This window comes from Myxine glutinosa, chromosome 7 (assembly GCF_964187855.1).
Source record: "Myxine glutinosa chromosome 7, kmMyxGlut1.1, whole genome shotgun sequence".
Classification (NCBI taxonomy): Eukaryota; Metazoa; Chordata; class Myxini; order Myxiniformes; family Myxinidae; genus Myxine; species Myxine glutinosa.
Window position 1 is genome coordinate 74,494 of NC_136267.1, and position 21,948 is coordinate 96,441.

General features: G+C 45.0%; 1 protein-coding gene across 4 annotated transcripts in view; it reads right to left on the minus strand.

Annotated features, from left to right (window-relative positions):
* NFRKB (nuclear factor related to kappaB binding protein) overlaps positions 1 to 21,948 on the minus strand; it is a 163,720-nt gene that overhangs the window by 19,214 nt on the left and 122,558 nt on the right. For 3 of the 4 annotated variants that reach the window (XM_068121764.2, XM_068121763.2, XM_068121761.2), the window contains 5 exons: positions 17,618 to 17,724; positions 17,301 to 17,424; positions 5,774 to 5,853; positions 5,120 to 5,322; positions 1,893 to 2,115 (listed from right to left, as the gene is read on the minus strand). In XM_068121764.2, coding sequence (XP_067977865.2) covers positions 1,893 to 2,115; positions 5,120 to 5,322; positions 5,774 to 5,853; positions 17,301 to 17,424; positions 17,618 to 17,724 — 737 coding nt within the window. The remainder of the gene's footprint in view (positions 1 to 1,892; positions 2,116 to 5,119; positions 5,323 to 5,773; positions 5,854 to 17,300; positions 17,425 to 17,617; positions 17,725 to 21,948) is intronic. The other variant, XM_068121762.2, reaches the window with a different exon arrangement.

The window sequence follows — 21,948 nt, forward strand, 5'->3', positions numbered from 1 at the left end:
ACCAGGCAATAGGACACAATCTCAAACGTGCAACACAGACAAACCAGGCAATAATTGTTTGAAGAGCAGAACAGATCAGGACAGACCATACAGGGCAGAGATTGTGGCCCAACTAAGCATGCAAGACAGAAGAGCGGAGTTCCTGCACCAACAGAGCTCCCAGGAAAAAGAGGGCAGTCAGATGCTAACGAGCGTCCCCAGCCAATGAGAGAAAGATCACTTCTCAGTCGATCCCCCCCTTCCTCCTCCCAACTCCTCCAGTCCCTCACGTGATGTGGCGTGGTAACTGAGACAGCGCCTTCTTGTCATCAGCCCAATGAGGACAACGGCCGCGGTTACGGCAAATTGCGGCACTTCTCATCAGCGGGTCCAGCTAAGAGCATGCCGGAGTGATGCAACAGTGGGAGGGTCCTACCGGAGGCTGTGCCCCAGGTGAAAACCTTGATGGCATCAACAGTGACGTCACATACTCAGGTCATGTCGATGCAGAAGGGACAGGGTGAAGGGAGCAAACTTTATCGTGTGCACCGGGCAACCTCTAATTGCCCTCTCGGGGGTCGCTTCACCTTTCCTTGCTTGGCCGAAACCGGTTGAGACAGGAAGGACAGATCACTTGATACCCTTAAAGGGACACAATAATGATATTTTAGAATATATATATATGTTTAAGAGGACGATATCCCTGACCAATTAGCACAAAAAAAAAAAATTGGGGGGGTGGGGGGGGGGGGGGATAATAAGCCGGATAATCGTTTTTTAAAACCAGACTATTTTCACTTCCGTAATGCTCAATTCCGTAACTCGATTGACAGTCGCATACACATGCATTTTATTTGTAGCTTTGCCTTTCGACATATTTTATAAACAATTCTGAAATTATATCTTTAGAAACAAAATATTTAGTAATGCAGAAATTACAGGAAATGTGTGTTGTGCTATTTTCGCTGGTGAATCTACACTAGGTACACAGTTTTGAGTTGTACACCCGTGACGTCACGCGAATAGACGGGGTAGCTCATTTGCATAACGGAAGTGAAAATAGTCTAATTTTAAAAAACGATTATCCAGTTTATTATTCTCCTAACACAAAGTCCTTGACATAGGTGAAAATTTTCTATCCTACACGAGCACACGGTTCATGCAAAGGTCTTAGTTTACTCACTACCCTGTAACCCAACACAACAATATTATTACAACAATCTTCAGTAAGCTGATGATAGATGGGCTGGTTTGAATTTACAGTTTAAAGCAAATTCTCTTCCTCCATAGTCTTCTTCAAAAGCCTGGTGTTGGCTTAGCCGTTAGGGTGCCGGGTCGGGATCCTACGATCCTGGGTTTGAATCCCGATCGATCGCTGAATTAACACCAGGGTGGTTGACTCAGCCTGTCATCCTTCCGAGGACGGCAAATTGAGTACCAGTTCACTGGTATTCCCTGTGTGTCGCAAGGGGCGACTAACAGGGTTGGCGGCAGGAAGGGCATCTGGCCATAAAACATTTCTTCAAAAAGGGGACCAAGGTGCCCCAAAAAGGTCAACCCCGCCCTGCGTGGAAAATGGCCTCAAAAGGTGGTTCCATCTTCTTCTTCACTTATATTAATGGCGAGTTTCATTCAATCCAGTTTCTTATGCCGATTAGATTCAGAAAACGCTTGCCATATCAATACGCTTTCTTTCAACATATAACAGTAATATATCGCTCTATCAATCAGTATTTCTGATTATACACCGCCTTCTAAAGCATACGCAAATCTATCTCGATCTATAACACTGCTATTCCCGTCAGCGAAGCGACAGGTCTAGTCTTCTACTTGTTATTAAAATAAAAGCGTCACTATATAGAACATACAGGTGAGGTGAAATATTGGAAACCTATTTTAGTAATGCCAATGACCTTGTTGGTTTTACCAATCCCCAGTACTGATTGCGCAATGGTGGAAGACACGGCAGGTGCATGGACTTTCGTCGGTTGTTGAATCGGTAGTGACACCGCGATCTGCGTCTTCACAGGTTGCTGTCGAGGCGGCACAGGAACAGCAGTCTTTCTGATTGGCTGACCAGATGACATCGGAATACTGGGTGAAGCAGCCGTGGAAGTTGTGCAACTTGGAGAGATGCTACAGGAGGAGAGGAAATGTGGTTAAATGCTAAAAAATAAATAAACAGGATTGAAAAAAATATCAAAAAGCTCTCATTACCATAATAAACCAGGACTAAAAGGAGAATAACATTTTCTTATTTTGGTATTCAACTTAATCACATTAGCCCTGAAACCAAAGGTGGACGGAGGTTATGTTTTCACCCATGTCTGTGTTTTTTTTTGTGAATGGAATATCTCAAAGTTGTGGACGGATTCGGATGAAATTTGGTGGAGAGTTTGGGTGTGTGACAAGAATGAAATGATTATATTTTGGTGAAGATCCGGATCCGGATACTAGAAAAAAAAATTCAAGTGATTCTGCACCATTGAGTGATCGGGCTAAAACCGACATATAGCACGATATCTCAAAAGGTTATGAACGGATTCGGATGAAACTTGGTGGAGAGTTTGGGTGTGTGACAAGAATGAAATGATTATATTTTGGTGAAGATCCGGATCCGGATACTAGAATTTTTTTTCCAAGTGATTCTGCACCATTGAGTGATCGGGCTAAAACCGACATATAGCACGATATCTCAAAAGGTTATGAACGGATTCGGATGAAACTTGGTGGACAGGTTGAGTGTGTGAAAGGCCTAATCGATTAGATTTTTGTGTAGATCTGAATACACATCCAGATACAATAATTTTTTAATTGATTCTTCACAATATACACGTATACCAGTAAAAAGCCCTTCAGAAATGACAGGCTGGAACTGTTTATTCGAATGTGCAGCCCATGAGCATGCCAAAGTCTGAAGCCTCAGCCTAGTGTCAGGTGTGCTTATATCTTTATTTATTAGACATCCTCTGATGTAAATGAACACTCGCTTTATTCCGCGTGTGTTGCACATCATGTACAGCCAAATTTCACCTCCCTACACCTTGTATTTATTGTTGTTAAAAAACCCCCGCTTCTGTACACCCCCCATGAGGCTCGGTTTGCAAGTTACCATCTACATTTCCAATAGAAGAGATATAATTACTCTTGTTTTGGGTCTTTCGAGTCCTCGGGGTCTTTTGGGTCTGATGGTCTTCGTGGTCTTTTGGTTCCTCTGGATCTTTTCAGTCTTCTGGGTCTTTTCAATCTTTTCGGGCTTTTCAGTCTTCAGGGTCTTTTTGATCTTTTCGGTCTTCCCATTCTTCGCAGTCTTTTGGGTTTTTGGGTCTTCTATGTATTTTCAGCATTTTGGGTCTTCAGGGTCTTTAAGGGTATTTGGGATATTTTTGGTCTTCCTAGTCTTCAAGGGGCGTCTGGGTCTTTACAGTCTTTTAGATATTTAAGGGTATTTGGGGTTTTGGGGTCTTGGGGTCTTTTTGGGTCGTTTGGGTCCTCGAGGTCCTTGGGGTCTTTTGGATCCTCAGGGTCTTTGGGGTCTTCTAGGTCTTTTGACAGTCAGATGTTAAAAGATCCCCTCCCCCTCTCCTTCAACAGTTCCTCTTCTTCTGTTATATCCTGATCAATTCTATGTTCGAGACCTTGCATACTAAAAAAAGAATGTTGATCCAAGCACCAAATTTTGCATGTGTGTTCTTCTTGGGTAACTTATTTAGAAAAGGCATTAGCCACCTAAAATTTCAAGATGGTTGGTTGCCAATGATGGCCTTGGATTGTGGTTTTCCGCATATAAAGAATTGACAGAGTTGATCAATTACAATGATCCTGTGGTCGATGCACATGTTTCTTAATTATGCTGAATTAGATTTTTTTCCCTTTTCGAGGCTCTCTGATGCTTCTTTTTACCGTCTTTGGTACCTTTTCAGGCCTTATTTTTTGCCCTGCTGACAAAGGTGACGTTTACTCCAATCAGTTTTCCAATTTGACGGTGTGGCCATCTTACAGAAGCTGTAGGTAAATGGTTTAAGGCCGAGGGGTTTTCCTTTTACCACATGGGCGGGCTTTCTAGTATGGGGATTCAACTAGGTTCACGCAGTTGCCCTACACCTAGCCTGATCCATTATGTAATTTACGTCCTGTGCGATCTGCACACCATCTGTATTACCAAAGCCTCTCCTCCTTGCCTTGGCTCTCGCACGCTGGCACATCCTGCCAATTCAGGTATGGTTCTCCAACTGTTATGGTGCTAATTAGATAACATTTGGAAAATAAATTACTGCTATTTGTTAATGATCTGACACTGAACTCCATGCTGAGTTGCAGAGCAGTGATGTCACCAGTGTGCCCTGGTAGTGCATCGACATTAATTCCCTCGTAGCATGGTCTTCCTGAATGGAGCTCCTGTTTTGGTTTCTTTGATGATCAATGATCATCTACAAATATCCATATCTTCTTGCTGACGTCATGCACATGATGTTTGAGCTAGACATGCTCCTTCCCATGTGTAGTCTCTCCGCATGTTACTCTCACAGTTTAGCCTGCCAGCCAACGCAGTTCACCGAGGCGTGACTGTTGCCGTGCACTAGCAACTTCTTGGAAGCCATAGGTGAGAGCTGGCTAATCAATGAGGCCGAGTGATTGTAGTCCATGTAAGAGATGTAGCTGACTTCTGAAGCAAAAGTACTACCTCCACTACTGCAGCCTTACATCCAAAGTATAGTATAAGATAGAGTGCAGACATAATACAAATAAACAATTTCATCAAACTAACCAGAAATAATTTGAAGTTACAAATGAAGAGGTGCAGGAGTTACATATAAGTTTCTGCACAATTAAAAACATAAAACACCTAAGATCATTCAAATTGGACAATTTTGTCAATTTTTATGCAAAAAAAGTGCAATTACAGGCCATAATTAGCAGCCATCTTGAAAAAATGGCGACTATCTTGGATATTTAGGTGGCAAACGGTTTTTGTTTTTTTTGAAAAGCGACTCAAAGAACAAGTGGAAAATTTGGTGATTGTAAAACCCTAACATTTGAATGAATGAGGCTAAAAAAAAAGAGCAAACAAAAAACAAAAACACGTATCCGCTGAGCCGCAACACCTTCCCTTCCACTCAGATACCACATCAGAGCTTACCCTTGCTGCACTTTGACAGAGTCACACTCGTGGCTCTCGGTATCTCCACCCGTGACTCCTAATGCCAAAGGGACCGAAGAGGATGAAGGGGTCTTGGCAGGGTGCGTCGTAAGGGGTGTTCCTGACATGGGGTGGCCCGAAGATGCTGAAGATGCGCCATCGTCTCGGTGAGTAAGCAAAAATGGTTCCTTTGCGGAAGTTTTCTGTTAGACAGGAAATCAAAGCAACAGAAGACAGTATGGGTTTAGTGTTCGGGAAAACAACAAATTTATATAATTTGCAAGTGGCAGAATTTAAAAAAAGAAAAATGCAGAGAAAATGTGAAATAAGATAAAAAGTGATTGAGAAAGAAAATGCATCAGTTACACAATGGTTTGCATTTGATGGCCTAGTGCACATAGGGAACGAGTGTCAAGCAGACAGTAACAACGACTCCCAAGCAAAACCAAAACGATTGCTGTGTAGCTGACCAATCAGCAGAGAGTCTGGACAATGTGAAAAGAAGAATCCAAAGCAGAAGATGAAGAAAAGCAAAAATCAGAATAAGACGGAACACCAGCACGAGAAGCACAAGAACATAGTGAATTGGCGGTAGAAATGGCCCACGAGGGATAGTTTTGCAGAACATGAGGTGCGTGGTGGGATAAACCGCACAACTTTGCTAGGAGGCCGTGGTTTCTGTTGCAGAGCTTTCTTGGCTCTGGCAGCTGCGGCTTGTGCTTGATGGATCCTCTCTGGTGAAAGAAACAAATTAACGTATCAGCATCTACATGACAATCATGCAATTATTACACAACAAAGAAATATGGAAGGTCAGTCCCAGTGATATCAACAAATAAACAGTTTTATTTTAAATCTGTAAACGACACAAAAAGCAAGCGACGGTCCTGCGAAAGCAAAGGTACGATTCTAAGGATCAGTCTCCTTTTTGGGTTGGAGTTTGAGGTCTTTGAGGTCTTTAAAGACCTTAAAGACTTTTTGGGTACTGCTGCTCAGCATTAATGGACTACCCCAGTCCTCTTCCATTTCCTCCCTATCTACCCCCAATTAAATATGTCAAACTTGACACATTTCAAACTTTTCTGGGTGAAGCATCGAGATTCCATAAGGAAAGGAAATGCCGTGAACCACTTTTACTGAAGCTGGTACAAGGAGAAATGCATCAATTTTGCGTCTCACGCCATTGCTGTTCACATAAACCACTGTGTTCATTTAGTGAAGAAACTTTCCACACAGCCATATGGATCATCATCCATTGTTTAGATACAGCTGTGGATCAGCGCCAGGTACAAGACGCCACACACACCATGAAAACCGTTAAAAATCCAATCTATATGCAAAGCAGAAAACATGGTCCTGGCCAACTTTGTATCCTCCAGTGGGGAAAACAAAGCGACACAACCAACCCCCCACTATGGGAGAAAGAGCATGGGATCTGTTCCTGACTTTGTGGAGAAGATTTACATGCAGATGTCATTGTTGAGAAACCAGACAAAACATGTCAGAGCTGGAGAAAGAGGCAAGAAATTACTTTTGATATTATGTTGCATCTGCACTATGCATCGCTGGATAAAGCTAGCCTTAGAGCACAGATTTGAAAAGGGGGGGGTTGGTTTGAAAAGGATTAAGAGGGAGTGAGAGAAGCAGTGAGAGCAAAGGTCAGGGGCAAAGAGTGATAGAGCCTGCACAGAAAGATCCACCAAGATCGAGGAGAGCCAGGAGCATGAGAGACTGAGAGAGGGTGATAGAGACAAGAGGGAGTGGTCTGCTAGAAGACTCCGCCTTCTCAAGTGGGAAAGACACAGTATTCGGGATCAGTGTAGTATGATAGCTGTAGGGAGCGAGTGGTTGGAACAGAAGATTTGGAAGAGAAGGCAATTTGTTTTAAGGTAACGGGCTCACCACAGGGGTCCGTGTACCAGGGCCGAGGGCATAGGAATGATAACTGCAGACGAGATGATATAAGTGAGTACATAAGGGAAAGCAAGCTCCTGTGGAAGGATTCCCAGGCAGTATTAATATCAGGAGAGGTCGATATGAAGGACCAGTCTTGACATGAGAGGGCCGCTTGTGGTCCCTATCATAAGCACAAGTTGACGGTCAAACTGAGATAATTGATGACTCCACACTCCGCCATGACATCCCTCACCCTTCTGACAGACAGCAGCCTCTTCCCTCTCCTCAGACCGTGAACAAAAATCACAAACTGGTCAAACAAATGGAATATATCTTTCAATCCTGAATAAATATCTGTCTTTATGAAAGGACTGTTCCGCAAAACCTCCCATATACTTTCTCAACAACCATCTCGAAGATGTACAGTCAATCAAACTCTTGGGTCTTACTCTCAGCCAGGACCTTTCCTTCTCCCTCCACCCTGCTATTGGCATTTCCCCTTTATCTTGCTTTTCCCTTTGTTATGTTGTATCCTGATATGTTCGTGTCTTAGCTCTTCCACGAGTTACCTTGTATTTTAAAAAAACTATGGTGCTGAGTCAGTTCTCTGATAATAGCCAGAGAGATGTTTACTCTCGCAAGCACATGATCAGATTAACCTATTGGAGCAGTAGAGGAATAGGAGATAGATGTAGGAAAATTCATCATTATCAAGCCCATAAAGGAGGATGTGCTCATGGCAGAAATCCAGTTCAGAAGGTTCACTGATTAGGTTAGACCAATGGAGTCACAGATGTCATTTACAGCAATACCATGGCTGCTTGAAGAGGTGCCAACACCCAGCTAAATGGTGTGGTGAAGGTGGAAATCACCACATACGAGGAAGAGAGACTTGGGATGGGTGTTCATAAGATGGTAAATGTTCGCAGAGACGGAGATTTAAATGGAATCCTTCTTGTTAGGAGCACACAGACAAACAAGAAGTGGATGCGGAGGGGAAAGCCCAGCCAAACGTACTCCTGAGGGTTAGGATGGGGAAGGTTAGTACACGGACAGTGGGAAATGGGGTTCTTCACTTGGACTGCAACTTTGCCACTGGAACAGGGTTCAGGCCTGTCAAACCAGAAAAGACAATACCCAGGGAGAGACTGAGTAATATTCAGATGAAAAATGTCAAGAGCCTGTACTTCAGAAAAAAGTGGATGTTCAAGCAAGGCTTTCCACCTCAGTCAGACTGACGTCGGCAGCTTATTACCTTCGCCACCAAAGGTGGATGGGTGCTATGTTTCACCCCTGTCTGTCTGTGAGCAGGATATCTCAAAATGTTGTGGACGGATTCGGACAAGATTTGGTGGAGAGGTTGGATACGTGATATGGACGAAATAATTAGATTTTGGTGAAGATTCGGATCTGGATCTGGAACAGAGAATTTTTACAAGTGATTCTTCACCATTGAGAGATCAGGCAAAAAATGATTATAGCATGATATTTCAAAAAGTTGTGGATGACGTATGTGAATGATGAGGTCTGTGGAAGGGAGAGGGCTGGGGCGGGGTACACGGGATAAACAAGATGGACACTACAGGGGATTTCAGGAAAGAAAACAGGGGATTTGAAGGAGGTTGATTTGGGGTGGATTAACAGGGGATGTTAGGTTTTGAAGATCAAGGTTTTGGATGGGGGAAGATAAGAGATGGTGGTGAACAGCTGTTTTGAAGACCTGGAGGGAGGAGTGGGATTGAAGAGAGAGTGGGTGTTTGTCCCAGAGGCAGGAGAAAAGAGGAATGAAAGGAGTGAAGGTGAACAAAGTCTTGATTTTGGCAGTTTTAGCAAAGAGGGTTTCTGGCAGATATTGTGTGTCCTGCAGTACTTTTAAAATCAAGAATGAATAAATTAGAGTAGATCAAACATGTGTCGGGTGACGAGCGACAACGAGCTAGTTAGAGCGGGGCAGGGTGAAATGGCGAAGTGATGGAGGCAGCTGTCTCACATAAAGCGAAGCCCATGTGAATGAGGTGTGAATTATGGTGTGGATGGGCAATCAACTCTTGAGGTCTCATTTCCTGCATTTAGTGCTTAACGTGCGTGCGTATGTTCAAAAAAGCAATGTTCATGTGGATGGATTGAACGTTCTAAAGACTGAAATGTGGTTATAAAGTATAATGTTCGTATGAACGGATATTTGGAAACCCGAAATTTGTGCAAAGTTCATAAACCAGGGACTCCCTTGTGCTGGGATATCCTCACTGCCTCATTGAGCCAAAAGTCGACATAGTTTTTTCACCCAGCATGAGTCTATCAAATCAGGACAGCATGTCAAAACCGGGGCTTCAAATGCAACGGAAATGGGATGTTTTCTCCAGTGATCTTCAATCCCAACGCAATGCAGCAGGTACATCAGCAATCTTGTAATTTTGTCAACAAGACCAATGTGATTGTATTTCTGGGAGGTGATTTCACAATGGCCCCAAGATGCTGCCAAGTGGAACAAGAGCAATGTGACTGTGTTGCCAATATTCCTCCACATAGTCCCACAACGGGTAGATGCCCTCGTTCACCGTCCGAAAAATAAACAAGTTTGATTTAAATCCCTTCAGCTGTTTTCAAGCATCACATTTTCACATCAATCGGTGAAGCGGTTTCAGAGAAGAGATTTTTTTAAAATATCGGCTTTCAAGCTAATATGGCTGCCATACCACATTACATATCACCTTAAAAATGTACACTCAGCATTATGTATGGGTCAGGGATCATGTTTGTGAAGTTTCGTGTTGATCGAATAAGGTTAGTTTTTCTATCCAAGATGGCTGCCAAACCACGTGCCCTATGATGTCATCATTTTCAAACTAAATGCAACACTGGTGTTAGATGATATTTGTAAAATTTTGCATCGATAGGGTAAGCAGTTTCAGATATATAATTATTTAATATTTTCCTTCAATCCAATATGGCTGCCACACCATGTAACCAATGATGTTTTCGTGATCATCTTTTAATCACCATGCCAAGTTAATGACACACGTACATTTTTGAGTCAATCGATTTGGTGGTTTGGGAGAAGATGTTTTTTAAAGGTTTTAGGTTAAATCCAATATGGCTGCCAAACCATGTGACGTCTGATGTCATAAATTTAATATTTCAAGACAAATGGGGCATAGATCATGTGCATGCAATTTCAGATTTTTAGGATAAGGAATTTGATTGAAACATTTTTGGCTGGTATACCACTTCACCTATGATGTCATCATTATCATGCTTTTGTTCCCCATTGGGACTACTTGACAATGTGCCAAGTTTCAAATTTTTCCATTCAGCGGTTTCCCAGAAATCATTTTTAAATTATTTGCATTTAATCCAAGATGGCTGCCATACCACGTGACCTATGACGTCACGATTATCACAAAAACATTGTGCATGGGAGTCACTCCTACCCTGAAAGTTTCGTCTCAATTGGAAAGTGGTTGCTGAGAAAAATGACGTCTAATCCGTACCGACGGACATACGGACAACCCGAAAACATAACATCTCCGGCCACCTTCGGGGACGGAGGCATAAAAAGGGTTATTCTTGCTGGTGGATTCAAGGATGTTATGAATGCGACTGTCGTGACCAAAAATATTGGTACGCTTGCACTTTTTTCAAATCATGCACCATTTCTTCCAGAAAATTGTTGGAATTAAAAAATTGTCAAATTGTCAAAATGGCGCATTGTCAAAAAATCTTTTTGTATCCACATTTGTATTTCTTTGGTTTTCAGAGGAACAAAACAAAAAAAGCTGAAAAAACTACTAAATCTTAGCTTATTCACACAAATCCTAAAATGGCCCGGACAATATTATTGGCAACTTTTAGAAGTTGTAAGAAATAATTAGATTTCAAGCAGGTGATTCTCCTTTACTTTGGAATTTAACTCACCTATGGTTTCTTTTTGAAGCAATGTTTTATGGCCGGATGCCCTTCCTGCCGCCAACCCTGTTAGTCCCTTTGCGACACACAGGGAATTACCAGCGAACTGGTACTCAATTTGCCGACCTCGGAAGGATGACAAGTTGAGTCAACCGCCCTGGCGTTAATTCAGCGATTTGACCGGGATCCAAACCCAGGATCATAGGATCCCAAGCCGGCACCCTAACCGCTAAACCAACACCTAAGCCAAAAATGTTTAAATCAAACAAACAAACCGTAATTGCATTTTTTGGTATTTGACCTTTTACCTTATCCCAGGGGGAGAGGCCAAAATGATACTGTTCTTGCACCTTTGTGCCATGTGGTGATCATAGCTACCAAGTTACTGCAAAACCGTTTAGGAGGAGATAGCGTGACAGACGAAGCCGTTTCCAATATCCTGCGTTTTTTTACAAAAAGCTTGGGGATAATGAAATGGTATTTGATTAATTATTAAACTGGATGCTGTTTATTCATGAAATTGTAGCATGTACATCTGTACATCATTTAATCTGTACATCATCGGTTTTCATGGGCTTCCCTTCTGCCCACGAGGTCATGCCTCCATGTATGGAAGGGGGAAGAGTGAAAAACCTCGGCGATTGGTGATGAGGATTCGGGTTCCAGTCAACTCGTCAAAATGAGACCGAGCCACAATAAAAGGAGGAACACAGAGGCACAATAAGAGGAACACAGAGCGACAATAAGAGGTGGAACACAGAGCCACAATAAGAGGAGGAACACAGAGCCACAATAAGAGGTGGAACACAGAGCCACAATAGGAGGAACACAGAGCCACAATAAGAGGAGGAACACAGAGCCACAAGAGGTGGAACACAGAGCCACAATAAGAGGTGCAGCATTCGGTGGAGCCAGGTGGTGCCGGAGGAAAGGGTGCCTGGGTGGGTTCAAATGGTGATAAAATGGATCAACTAATGAATGCCTTTTGGAAATGTAAGCTAGTGAGTCGGAACGAGGTGTGATTAAAATTTTTGGAACGAAATTGAAAATTAATGGCGTGGTTCGGCAGAATATTAATGAAGCAAATGTCGGAACGAACGAGGTGAGCGTTCCAGGTGACGTACTTGGTGAGCAGGTTGGTGTAAATAGTGAGGACCAAAAAACTCGGACTTTCGTGCAATAACGAGCGGTGACGTCCCAGCCATGGCTAAAGGTTGCGCAAGCAGTCACCTGTGTGTGGAAGCTCAGAAGTTAACACATTTAGGGATGTACTGATTGGGAATGGCAATGAAGGTCGTGATGGGATGGTGATGAGAACTTATTAATGAATTGGCAGATTGACATTTATGGTGCTTGGAAAAGTATCAAGTACGAGAAGAATTAAGCTATCGCGAGAACGTGTTGTGCAAATTGTCAATTTTCAGGATCGTTGTGATGGGCCAGGGTTCTACAGTCACGTGAAAAAGTAAGTACACCCGATGTAAAGTTTTGACTTTTTCAACATATTTCAACATACAGCTATTTGATCTTCATTTCAACAATATTGACAAATAAAGGTGATATAACATAACAAATATCATGAAACATTTATATTTTGTAGTCCATTGTATAATTTAAATAAATATAAATGCAAATTTCGCATGTGGAAAAAGTAAGTACACCCTTGGCTCTAAGAAGTGGTATTGCCCCCATTGGCAGAAACAACCTCAAGTCGGCGTTTCTTATAACTGTCTACCAGTCTCTCACATCGACTGGGACAAATTTTTGCCCACTCCTCCATGCAGAATTCTTTCAGCTGTGCGATGTTTGAGGGGTTTCTTGCATGCACAGCTCGTTTCAAATCCCCCCACAACATCTCAATGGGATTTAGATCCGGGCTTTGACTTGGCCATTCCAGAACCCTCCATTTCTTTCTTTTCAGCCATTCCTTGGTGGATTTTCTGGTATATTTAGGGTCATTGTCATGTTGCAAGGTTCACCTTTGGTTGAGCTTCAACTTCTCCGACAGATGGCCTCACATTATCCTCAAGCACCCTCTGGTACAATGAAGAATTCATAGTGGATTCTATGATGGTGAGCTGCCCAGGCCCTGATGCAGCAAAGCTGCCCCAAACCATAATATTTCCACCACCATTCTTTACAGTTGGTATCAGGTTCTTGTGGTCAAATGCTGTCTTTGGTTTTCGCCAAACATGTCTTCTGGTACTGTGGCCAAATAGCTCTACCTTTGACTCATCAGTCCAGAGCACATTGTTCCAGAAGTGTTGGTCTTTGCCTCAATGTTCATTGGTAAACTTTAGACTTGCCCGGATGTTCTTTCTGGACAGCAAAGGTTTCCTCCTGGCACACCTCCCATGTAGATCAAATTTGTGCAGCCTCTTTCTTATGGTAGACTCGTGCACTTTGACATCAACAGTGGCAAGAGCTACCTGTAGGTCCCGTGATGACATTCTGGGGTTCTTCGAGACTTCTTTCAGCATCTTGCGGTCTGCTCTCGGGCTGAACTTGCTGGGGTGGCCTGGCCTGAACAAGTTGGCAGTTGTTTGGAATCTTCTCCACTTGTAGATGATCTTCCGGACAGTCGAATGATTGATTTCAAATTGTTTGGAGATCTTTTTAAATCCCTTCCCAGACTCGTCGGCATCTATAACCTTCTTTCTGAAGGCCTCAGAGAGCTCTTTTGATCTAGGCATGGTGACGCCACACACTTCAACAACAAAGAGCAAACCAAACTAAATGTCTGAGGTTTAAATAAGACAGGTTCCTCCCTGATCCTCTCTAACGATGTTCTCATCATTTGCACCTGAGCTGGTGCACCTGATTCTAATTTTAGGTATTTGAAGTAGTGATAAATGTAGGGGTGTACTTACTTTTTCCACATGCGAAATTTGCATTTATGTTTATTTAAATTATACAATGGACTACAAAATGTAAATGTTTCATGATATTTGTTATATTATATCACCTTTATCTATCAATTTTGTTGAAATGAAGATCAAATAGCTGTATGTTGAAATATGTTGAAAAAGCCAAAACTTTACATGGGGTGTACTTACTTTTTCACGTGACTGTATATCGTCGAGATTTTGGAATGCGGAAATTCTAAGATCAAGTTGGTGAAGCTACTTATAGTGAGTGCATATGTGTGGTCAAACATCATATTTTTATCGCGTGGTAAAACATGGTCATCGAATGAGGACAATTTAAACTTTTGACGAGGCCACTTGCATTGTGGGTTTAGGAAAATCTCAAAGTTTTGGAGATCAACGATTGTTGCAGAGGGTTGTTGTAGATGGAAATGCTAACAAATACTTTGCGATCTCAGGTCCACATCGTGCTCTGACAGCACTTTGTGTAGGTTGTAGGCCAAAGGGAAAAAAATAGGGGCAATATAAACCTGGGTGCTCACCTGGTAGAATAAAGCGGTATACTACACTGACTAAAGGTATTTTAAATAGTATCACGGTATATTAAACCAATTTCAATGGTTGATAGAAAACAGGGCAGCATCTCCAATCATACCAACATAATCTTAAGACATTAAACAAACAAACAAAAAAATACCTATCTTGGGAATATCAATATCTTGGAAATACCTTCATTGTTTCATTTCATTTCAGAGAAAAGAGGAAATACCTATAGCGATGATCACTGTTTATAAACAAACCCACCATATCCGCGCATGCGCAGCAGCCTGGTTGGCAAAAGCGCAGTGTTTTTGTTTTGCACAATGGCGTCGCTCGACACACGTGATCGTTTCGGAGTATTTTAATAGTCTTGACACTGTTGCAAAATCTCGGTACAAATCGAAGTTGAGTTATAGGAATGGTGAGGATATTCTTCCAGATCCATTTGCATTGAAAGGATGGCAAAACAATCCATCTTGCTGGCCAGATTTGAACTACGGCGACGTGTACACGTACTTGATCGACACACCGGGTATCTACACGAGGGAGTCACTGAAGGCATTCAGGTCACCAGAGGCATACAATTTTTTTTAAGTGGTCATGTGAAGCCACTGTGGTATCATGCGATCGGGAATGATGTACCATTCTGCTTTATCAAAGGCAAAGTCATACTATCACAGCGTCTCAACAACAAACCTCATGAGGCCTGGGTGTGTGTGGGGAAGAAGTAAGAACTGCCACTGCCACTCTGCCACTAGAACTGCCACTTTAAAACTGCTGGCAGTGATGACCGGTTTACTCGCACCCACTTTTGATACAACCCCACTTTTGATACAACCCCACTTTCATTGGACATGCTTTGACACAACCCCCTTGGATACAACCCCGACACACACACACACACACACACACACACACACACACACACACACACACACACCCAACCCCCCCCCCCCCTCCTCCACATGCACACCCCAACCCCCCCCCCCCCAACACACACACATATCCACCCCCCCCCCCCCACACACATCCACACACACGCACATCCCCACGTCCACACACATGCACATCCACACAAACATCCCCACATGCATACACACACACAAACACCAACCCCCCCCCCCCACCCCACACACACACACATCCACACACACGCACATCCCCACGTCCACACACATGCACATCCACACATCCACACACACACACAAACATCCCCACATGCATACACACACAAACACACACACACCAACCCCCCCCCCCCCCACACACACACACACACACATCCCTCCCCCCCCGCCCCACACCCACATCCACACGTCAATCCATGCACTGATTGCAGAAAAAGCCATTTTAAAAAGAAAATTAACCTGAAATTGCAGACAGAATTTTTTATTTTATCTGAGAAGCCAAACGATTCTTCTTCTTCTTTAGTTTCTCACAACCTTGTGTGAAATGCGATCTAGTTAAAAAAAAGTCAGAATTTGACCAAATCTGTTTCATTCGTTTGTTAATATACCTCACCTATTGACAAATCTTCAATTGGAATTTCATTCGAGGTTGAAATGACCGCGGGAGATCGCGTTATCGTGATCACGTCCTGGAAGGACAAAATAGTGCGTTTCTTCTTCTTTAGTTGCTCACAACTTTGTGTCAAATGCGATCAAGTTTAAAAAAGGCAGAATTTGACCAAATCTGTTTCATTCGTTTGTTAATATACCTCATCTATTGACAAATCTGCAATTGGAATTTTATTTGAGGTTCAAATGACCGCGGGAGATCGCGTTATCGTGATCACGTCCTGGAAGGACAAAATAGTGCGTTTCTTCTTCTTTCACATGGAGAGTGGCTCTGGAATTCCATAGAAACTTATTCCAGAGTTCTTTTCAAATCTATTTGTGCAATTAACAACACAGCAGCTCACAGGCATTGTCCTTGAAATGGTGTCACGTCAATGATCGTAAAACTTCACCACTTAGAAACAGCCAGCATGGTTGGTGTTTTGCCAACCAAAACAAAGAGCACGGTCACGTGATCGGGTACGTGACGTCACGGTAAACATCGCTATTTTGGGGGGACAACCCCCCCCCAATAGACTCCCTCGGGGCCCGATTTTTTTTTTTTTAATACCGTGAACAAACTTTGGCACAACATGCGTGCTGAAGGTTGTGGTCAAGTTTAATCAAAATTGTATGGGTAGTTTCTGAGAAGAAAGCAAATACCTATTTTGGGGGGCAACCTCCCCCCCCCCCCCCCCCCCACAACCCCCATAAGGCCCGATTTTCTTAGTGCCGGGAACAGACTTCGGTACATCACGGGTGATTTTCTCATTCTTCGCCTGGGGCCGGTACGTGACGTCACGGTAAACATCGCTATTTTGGGGGGACAACCCCCCCCCCCCCCCAATAGACTCCCTCGGGGCCCGATTTTTTTTTTTTTATACCGTGAACAAACTTTGGCACAACATGCGTGCTGAAGGTTGTGGTCAAGTTTAATCAAAATTGTATGTGTAGTTTCTGAGAAGAAAGCAAATACCTATTTTGGGGGGCAACCTCCCCCCCCCCCCCCCACAACCCCCATAAGGCCCGATTTTCTTAGTGCCGGGAACAGACTTCGGTACATCACGGATGATGAAGGTTGTGGTCAAGTGTCATCAAAATCGTGTGTGTAGTTTCGGAGAAGAGAGCGAATACCTATTCTGGGAAGGGGGGGGGGGGCAAGCCCCGGATCCACTTTGACCCTCGGTAGACCCCTTTAGGCCACGATTTTTTAAATGCCGTGAACAAACTTGAGTTGCAACATACCAAATATCATTTGTGCCAAGTTTGGTCACAATTCCATCATAAGCGACACCAGGTAACAGACAGAAATGGCACTTGTGTACAACAGAAACAAACTTTGCATATACACATGTAGCACACATAGAAATGCAAAACTGGGATAATGTGAAATACATCGTAACCGTGACGACTGACCAAACTCAAGGTGCGTACGCCGCCTGTGCAAATACAGCCAGATCTTTCGCCCAACATGGTACTTCACACAGGGGTCCTTCTCGTAATGCAATCGGTCCAGTGCGCCACTCACCACCGAGTTTATCTGCAATTAATGCATTCGACATCAACGTCTTGAAAACTACGAAAGGGGGCAATGAAGTTAACCAAAAACGAATCTATTAACATTGGGGACTAACTAATAAGAGCTATTAACGTTAAATAGCAAATCATTGAAATACAAATATAAAAAACATTGATCATTTTGAACACCTCTGAACACATCGGATGTTCCATACCTGCGCATTCGTGACGTCGGAAGCGAGGTACTGCGAGTCTTTGAGAAGCTCACATATTTCAGCACGAGTTCCCTCCCCGTTTGGGAGTCTCGCAGCGGCATCACGCACTGTCAGTAACACAACGAAAACTTGAAAAAACAAACAAACAAAGCAACAATAAAACCACGCAGGCACACCATACACAAACAAGCGCATGCATTCAGAAACAAACAAGCGTTACGCCTCGGTCCCCCGTCGGGGAAGTGATGTGAGTTGACAAAGTGTAAGACGCAGAAAACATGCTATGATATGATATTTCGCTCACAAGGTTCAGACATACATGGAGGCGGCCATCTTGGATTTTGACGTGGCGACCCAATTTTCGACAGCGTTCTTCCTTATGCCTAGATACACCCACACACCAGATTAGAAGTTGGTACTTCGCTTATTTTTCAAGATATTCCGCTCACAAGGTGCAGACATACATGGCGGCGGCCATCTTGGATTTTGACGTGGTGACCCAATTTTCAATAGCGTTCTTCCTTGTGCCTAGATACACCCAAACACCAGATTAGAAGTTGGTACGACGCTTATTTTTCAAGATATTTCGCTCACAAGGATCAGAAATATATATGGTGGCGGCCATCTTGGATTTTGACGTGGCGACCCAATTTACAATAGCGTTCTTCCTTATGCCGAGATACACCCACACACCAAATTAGAAGTTGGTACTTCGCTTATTTTTCAAGATATTCATCTCACAAGATTCAGACATACATGGCGGCGGCCATCTTGGATTTTGACGTGGCGACCCAATTTACAATAGCGTTCTTGCTTGTGCCGAGATACACCCACACACCAAATTAGAAGTTGGTACTTCGCTTATTTTTCAAGATATTCATCTCACAAGGTTCAGACATACATGGCGGCGGCCATCTTGGATTTTGACGTGGCGACCCAATTTTAAACAGCGTTCTTGCTTGTGCCTAGATACACCCACACACCAGATTAGAAGTTGGTACTGTCGTGAAAATCAAGCACAGACACGACTTGTCCCTTGGGTAGGTTTAATATCATTTAGATCTGTAGTAACATCCTGTAAAATACATTCATGTAACAGACATTAGAATCAGAGTATTACATGGGCAATGTCCGATATCAATAGGTAAAACAAAACAAGCGCAGCATATAGGGGCGTACATACCATTCAAACTACAGGACTATGTCACAGTAAGTGCCGCTGGAGTGTCTTTGCGCCGCGGTTGTCCCGGGTCTTATAGATGCCCCTTTTAGTGGGATAAGCGAGCACTCCCTGGGTTCACCTTCGGTATAATTTCACTACATTCTCCCCGCCGTTAGAACTATACTGCCGCTCGGCAGGTTGCAAGCAAGCGTCAGCAATAATCGAATGGGTCACGTCAATCCACGTCAGTCGGTCCACCCGTAGCGGTCGGGGCGGCAAACTACCCTGCCAGTTCGTGTTCGGAAACTACCGGGTACGGCGTCCCCAAGCCCGGAGTCCCCCGCGTCGGAATAGCTGCCGGAGGTGGGTGTCGGAGGGGGCGCCCCAGCGCCTTCTGGCAAGGGAGTGGGTGACGACGGAAGTGACGGTAGTAGTTCCATAGAGGAAGCTTTGGTAGAGTCCATAGACTCGTAGATGGGTTCGTCGATATCCCTGTCGTCGTCCCCACAAGGGGCGAGATGGCGTACGGAGACAGTAGACTCGCGGCCGTCCGCCGTTAACACACGAGCATGCTCAGGATTAGCCTGGAGGACCCGCACCTTATCAACAAGGGGGTCGTACTTGCTAGCGCAAACCGCTCGTTTGAGATAGGCGGGCCCTGGCTCAGCAAGCCAGCTGGGTAAAGATTGGATACTACCCGAGCTTCTAGGGTGGTGGAACAGTCTTTCGTGAGGAGTCTGGTTGGTGGCGGTACATGAGAGCCCGGATCGAGTTTAGAGCTGCAGGTAGCGACCACGCCCATTTATCGAGGCCTCGGCCGAGGGTCCGGAGGCTTAGCATGATGGCCCTCCATATAATCCCATTAAAGCGTTCGATCTGCCCATTCGCCTGGGGCCGGTACGGGGTGGTGTAGCTCGAAGCGACATTATTCTGGAGCAAGTAGCCCCTCACCTCCTGAGACAGGAACACCGCACCCCGATCGGTATGCACGTAGGCCGGATACCCAAACATAGAAAGCAAATTCTGCAGGCACCAGATAACCGTGGCAGCCGACATATCCCCGCACGTATAAGCAAAGGGGAATCGTGAATACTCATCAACGATAGTGAGCAGATAACGAGAGTTACTCGACACCGGCAGCGGCCCTTTTAAGTCCATCGCCAAGCGCTCCCACGGTCTAGTAGGCCTAACCAGCGTCCCCATAGGAGGGTTGTAAAAGCGCGGTTTGAGCTCCGCACAGATAGTGCAATCACGGCAGATCCGGCGGATGTCCTCAATCGAGTACGGCAGATTACCACTGCGCACAAAATGCACGAAACGCGCCACCCCGGGATGACACATAGTGCCATGCAAAACGCGCAGTCCCTCCAAAGTTACAACCCCCGCGCAAGTGGCCGGCCTCGATAAGGCGTCGGCGACCAGGTTATCCTTCCCCGGGCGGTATTTGATGGTGTAGCAGAAGTCGGCGAGTTCGATACGCCAACGGGTGATTTTCTCATTCTTAATGCGCTGAGCATGTAAGGTGTCGTACATAAATGCAACGCTTTGTTGGTCCGTGACGATTTGGAAACACCGCCCAAGCAGGTACGGCCGCCATCGCCGAATTGATTCGACGATCGCGTACGCTTCCTTTTCGACAGACGAATGCCTCCGCTCGGCGGAGGTGAGAGTCCGCGAAAAGAAAGCCACAGGGCGTCCCCCTTGGGAGAGAGTTGCTGCTATCGCATGATCCGAGGCATCACTTTCCAAGACGAAAGAGGCACTCTCGTCAATCATCGCTACAGCAGCGCCAGCGATGTCGGCTTTAAGGCCCTCGAAGGCCGCCATGGCGGCCGGGCCCATGGGGAACGTGTCGCAGGCCACGAGGGGGCGGAGCTTCGCGGAGAAATTTTGCACCCACTTTGAATAGTGGGCGAACGGCCCAAGAGCGCGTTTCAGCGAAGCCCGATCGCTAGCCGGAGCCATATCGAGCAAAGGTCGCAGACGCTCCTTATCCGGAGAGACAGAGCCATGGGTCATGGTGTACCCCAAAAGATCTACCGTGCGTAGAGAGTAACGACACTTAGCCGCATTCATGGTCAGGCGATATTTCCGCGCGACCTCGAGGAAGCGCTTCAGATTAGCGTCGTGATGCTCCTGGTCATACCCACAAACTGTAAGATTGTCCAGATAGACAAAGACATCAGTCAAGTTCTCCTTCGCAACGAGGTCATCCATAGCCCTCTGAAAACAAGTGACCCCGTTAGTTACCCCAAAAGGGAGTCGAGTGAACTGGTACAACCGCTGACCCGATTCAAAGGCTGTAAAGACGCGATCAGCCCTAGAGATGGGGACCTGATGATACGCACTACGCAGATCGAGAGTGCTATAAACGGAATACAGGGCCACCTGGCGTACCAGGGCATCCATCCCCGGTAAGGGGTAGGCATCCAGCTGGGTAAACCGATTAATCATCTGTGAGTAGTCGATTACCATGCGCCGGCGGTGGGCCTCACTTCGCACCACTAAGACTTGGGCCCGCCACGGCGACCTACTGGGTTCTATAATACCGTCCTTTAAGAGCTGGGCCGTTTCTTCCGCAATGAATTGCGCATCTGCGCGAGAGTAGCGCCGCGATTTTACGGCTACAGGGGTACAATCAGTGGTCAGGTTGGGGAACAGCGAGAGAGGCTCCACGTCCATCTGAGCGATGGCGCACACAGCAAGCGTGTCCGGCCCACCGAAGTCTATTTCCAAACGTCCATGTCGCTTAAGGAAATCAAGTCCTAACAGAACGTCGGCACATAAAGCAGGTAATACCATGAGATACACGTCTGGGAACGTGCGTCCCTTTATCACAAGTTTCAATCGTCCTCCCCCATATCCTCGGCGGTAACCCTCTCCGGTCGCGCGAGTTGAGAAGTCCCCACCACGACTCGTGGGTGGTCATAAGCGGTGGATTGTTCACGGGCATCTGTAAAGACGCGTGCCAGCCGTAGTGCCTCCGTAAATGTCAGCTCCGCGGTCTCCAAGAGTCGGAGCCTCAAGACTCCAGAATTAATTCCAGAGATGAAAGAATCTCGGAGAAGGTCATCCTGGACTTGCTCATGGGTCCGTACCTCTTGGACGCAGTCCGCCAATAGGTAACGCAGCTCCTGCACGTAGCGATCGATCGATTCCGCTGGTTGTT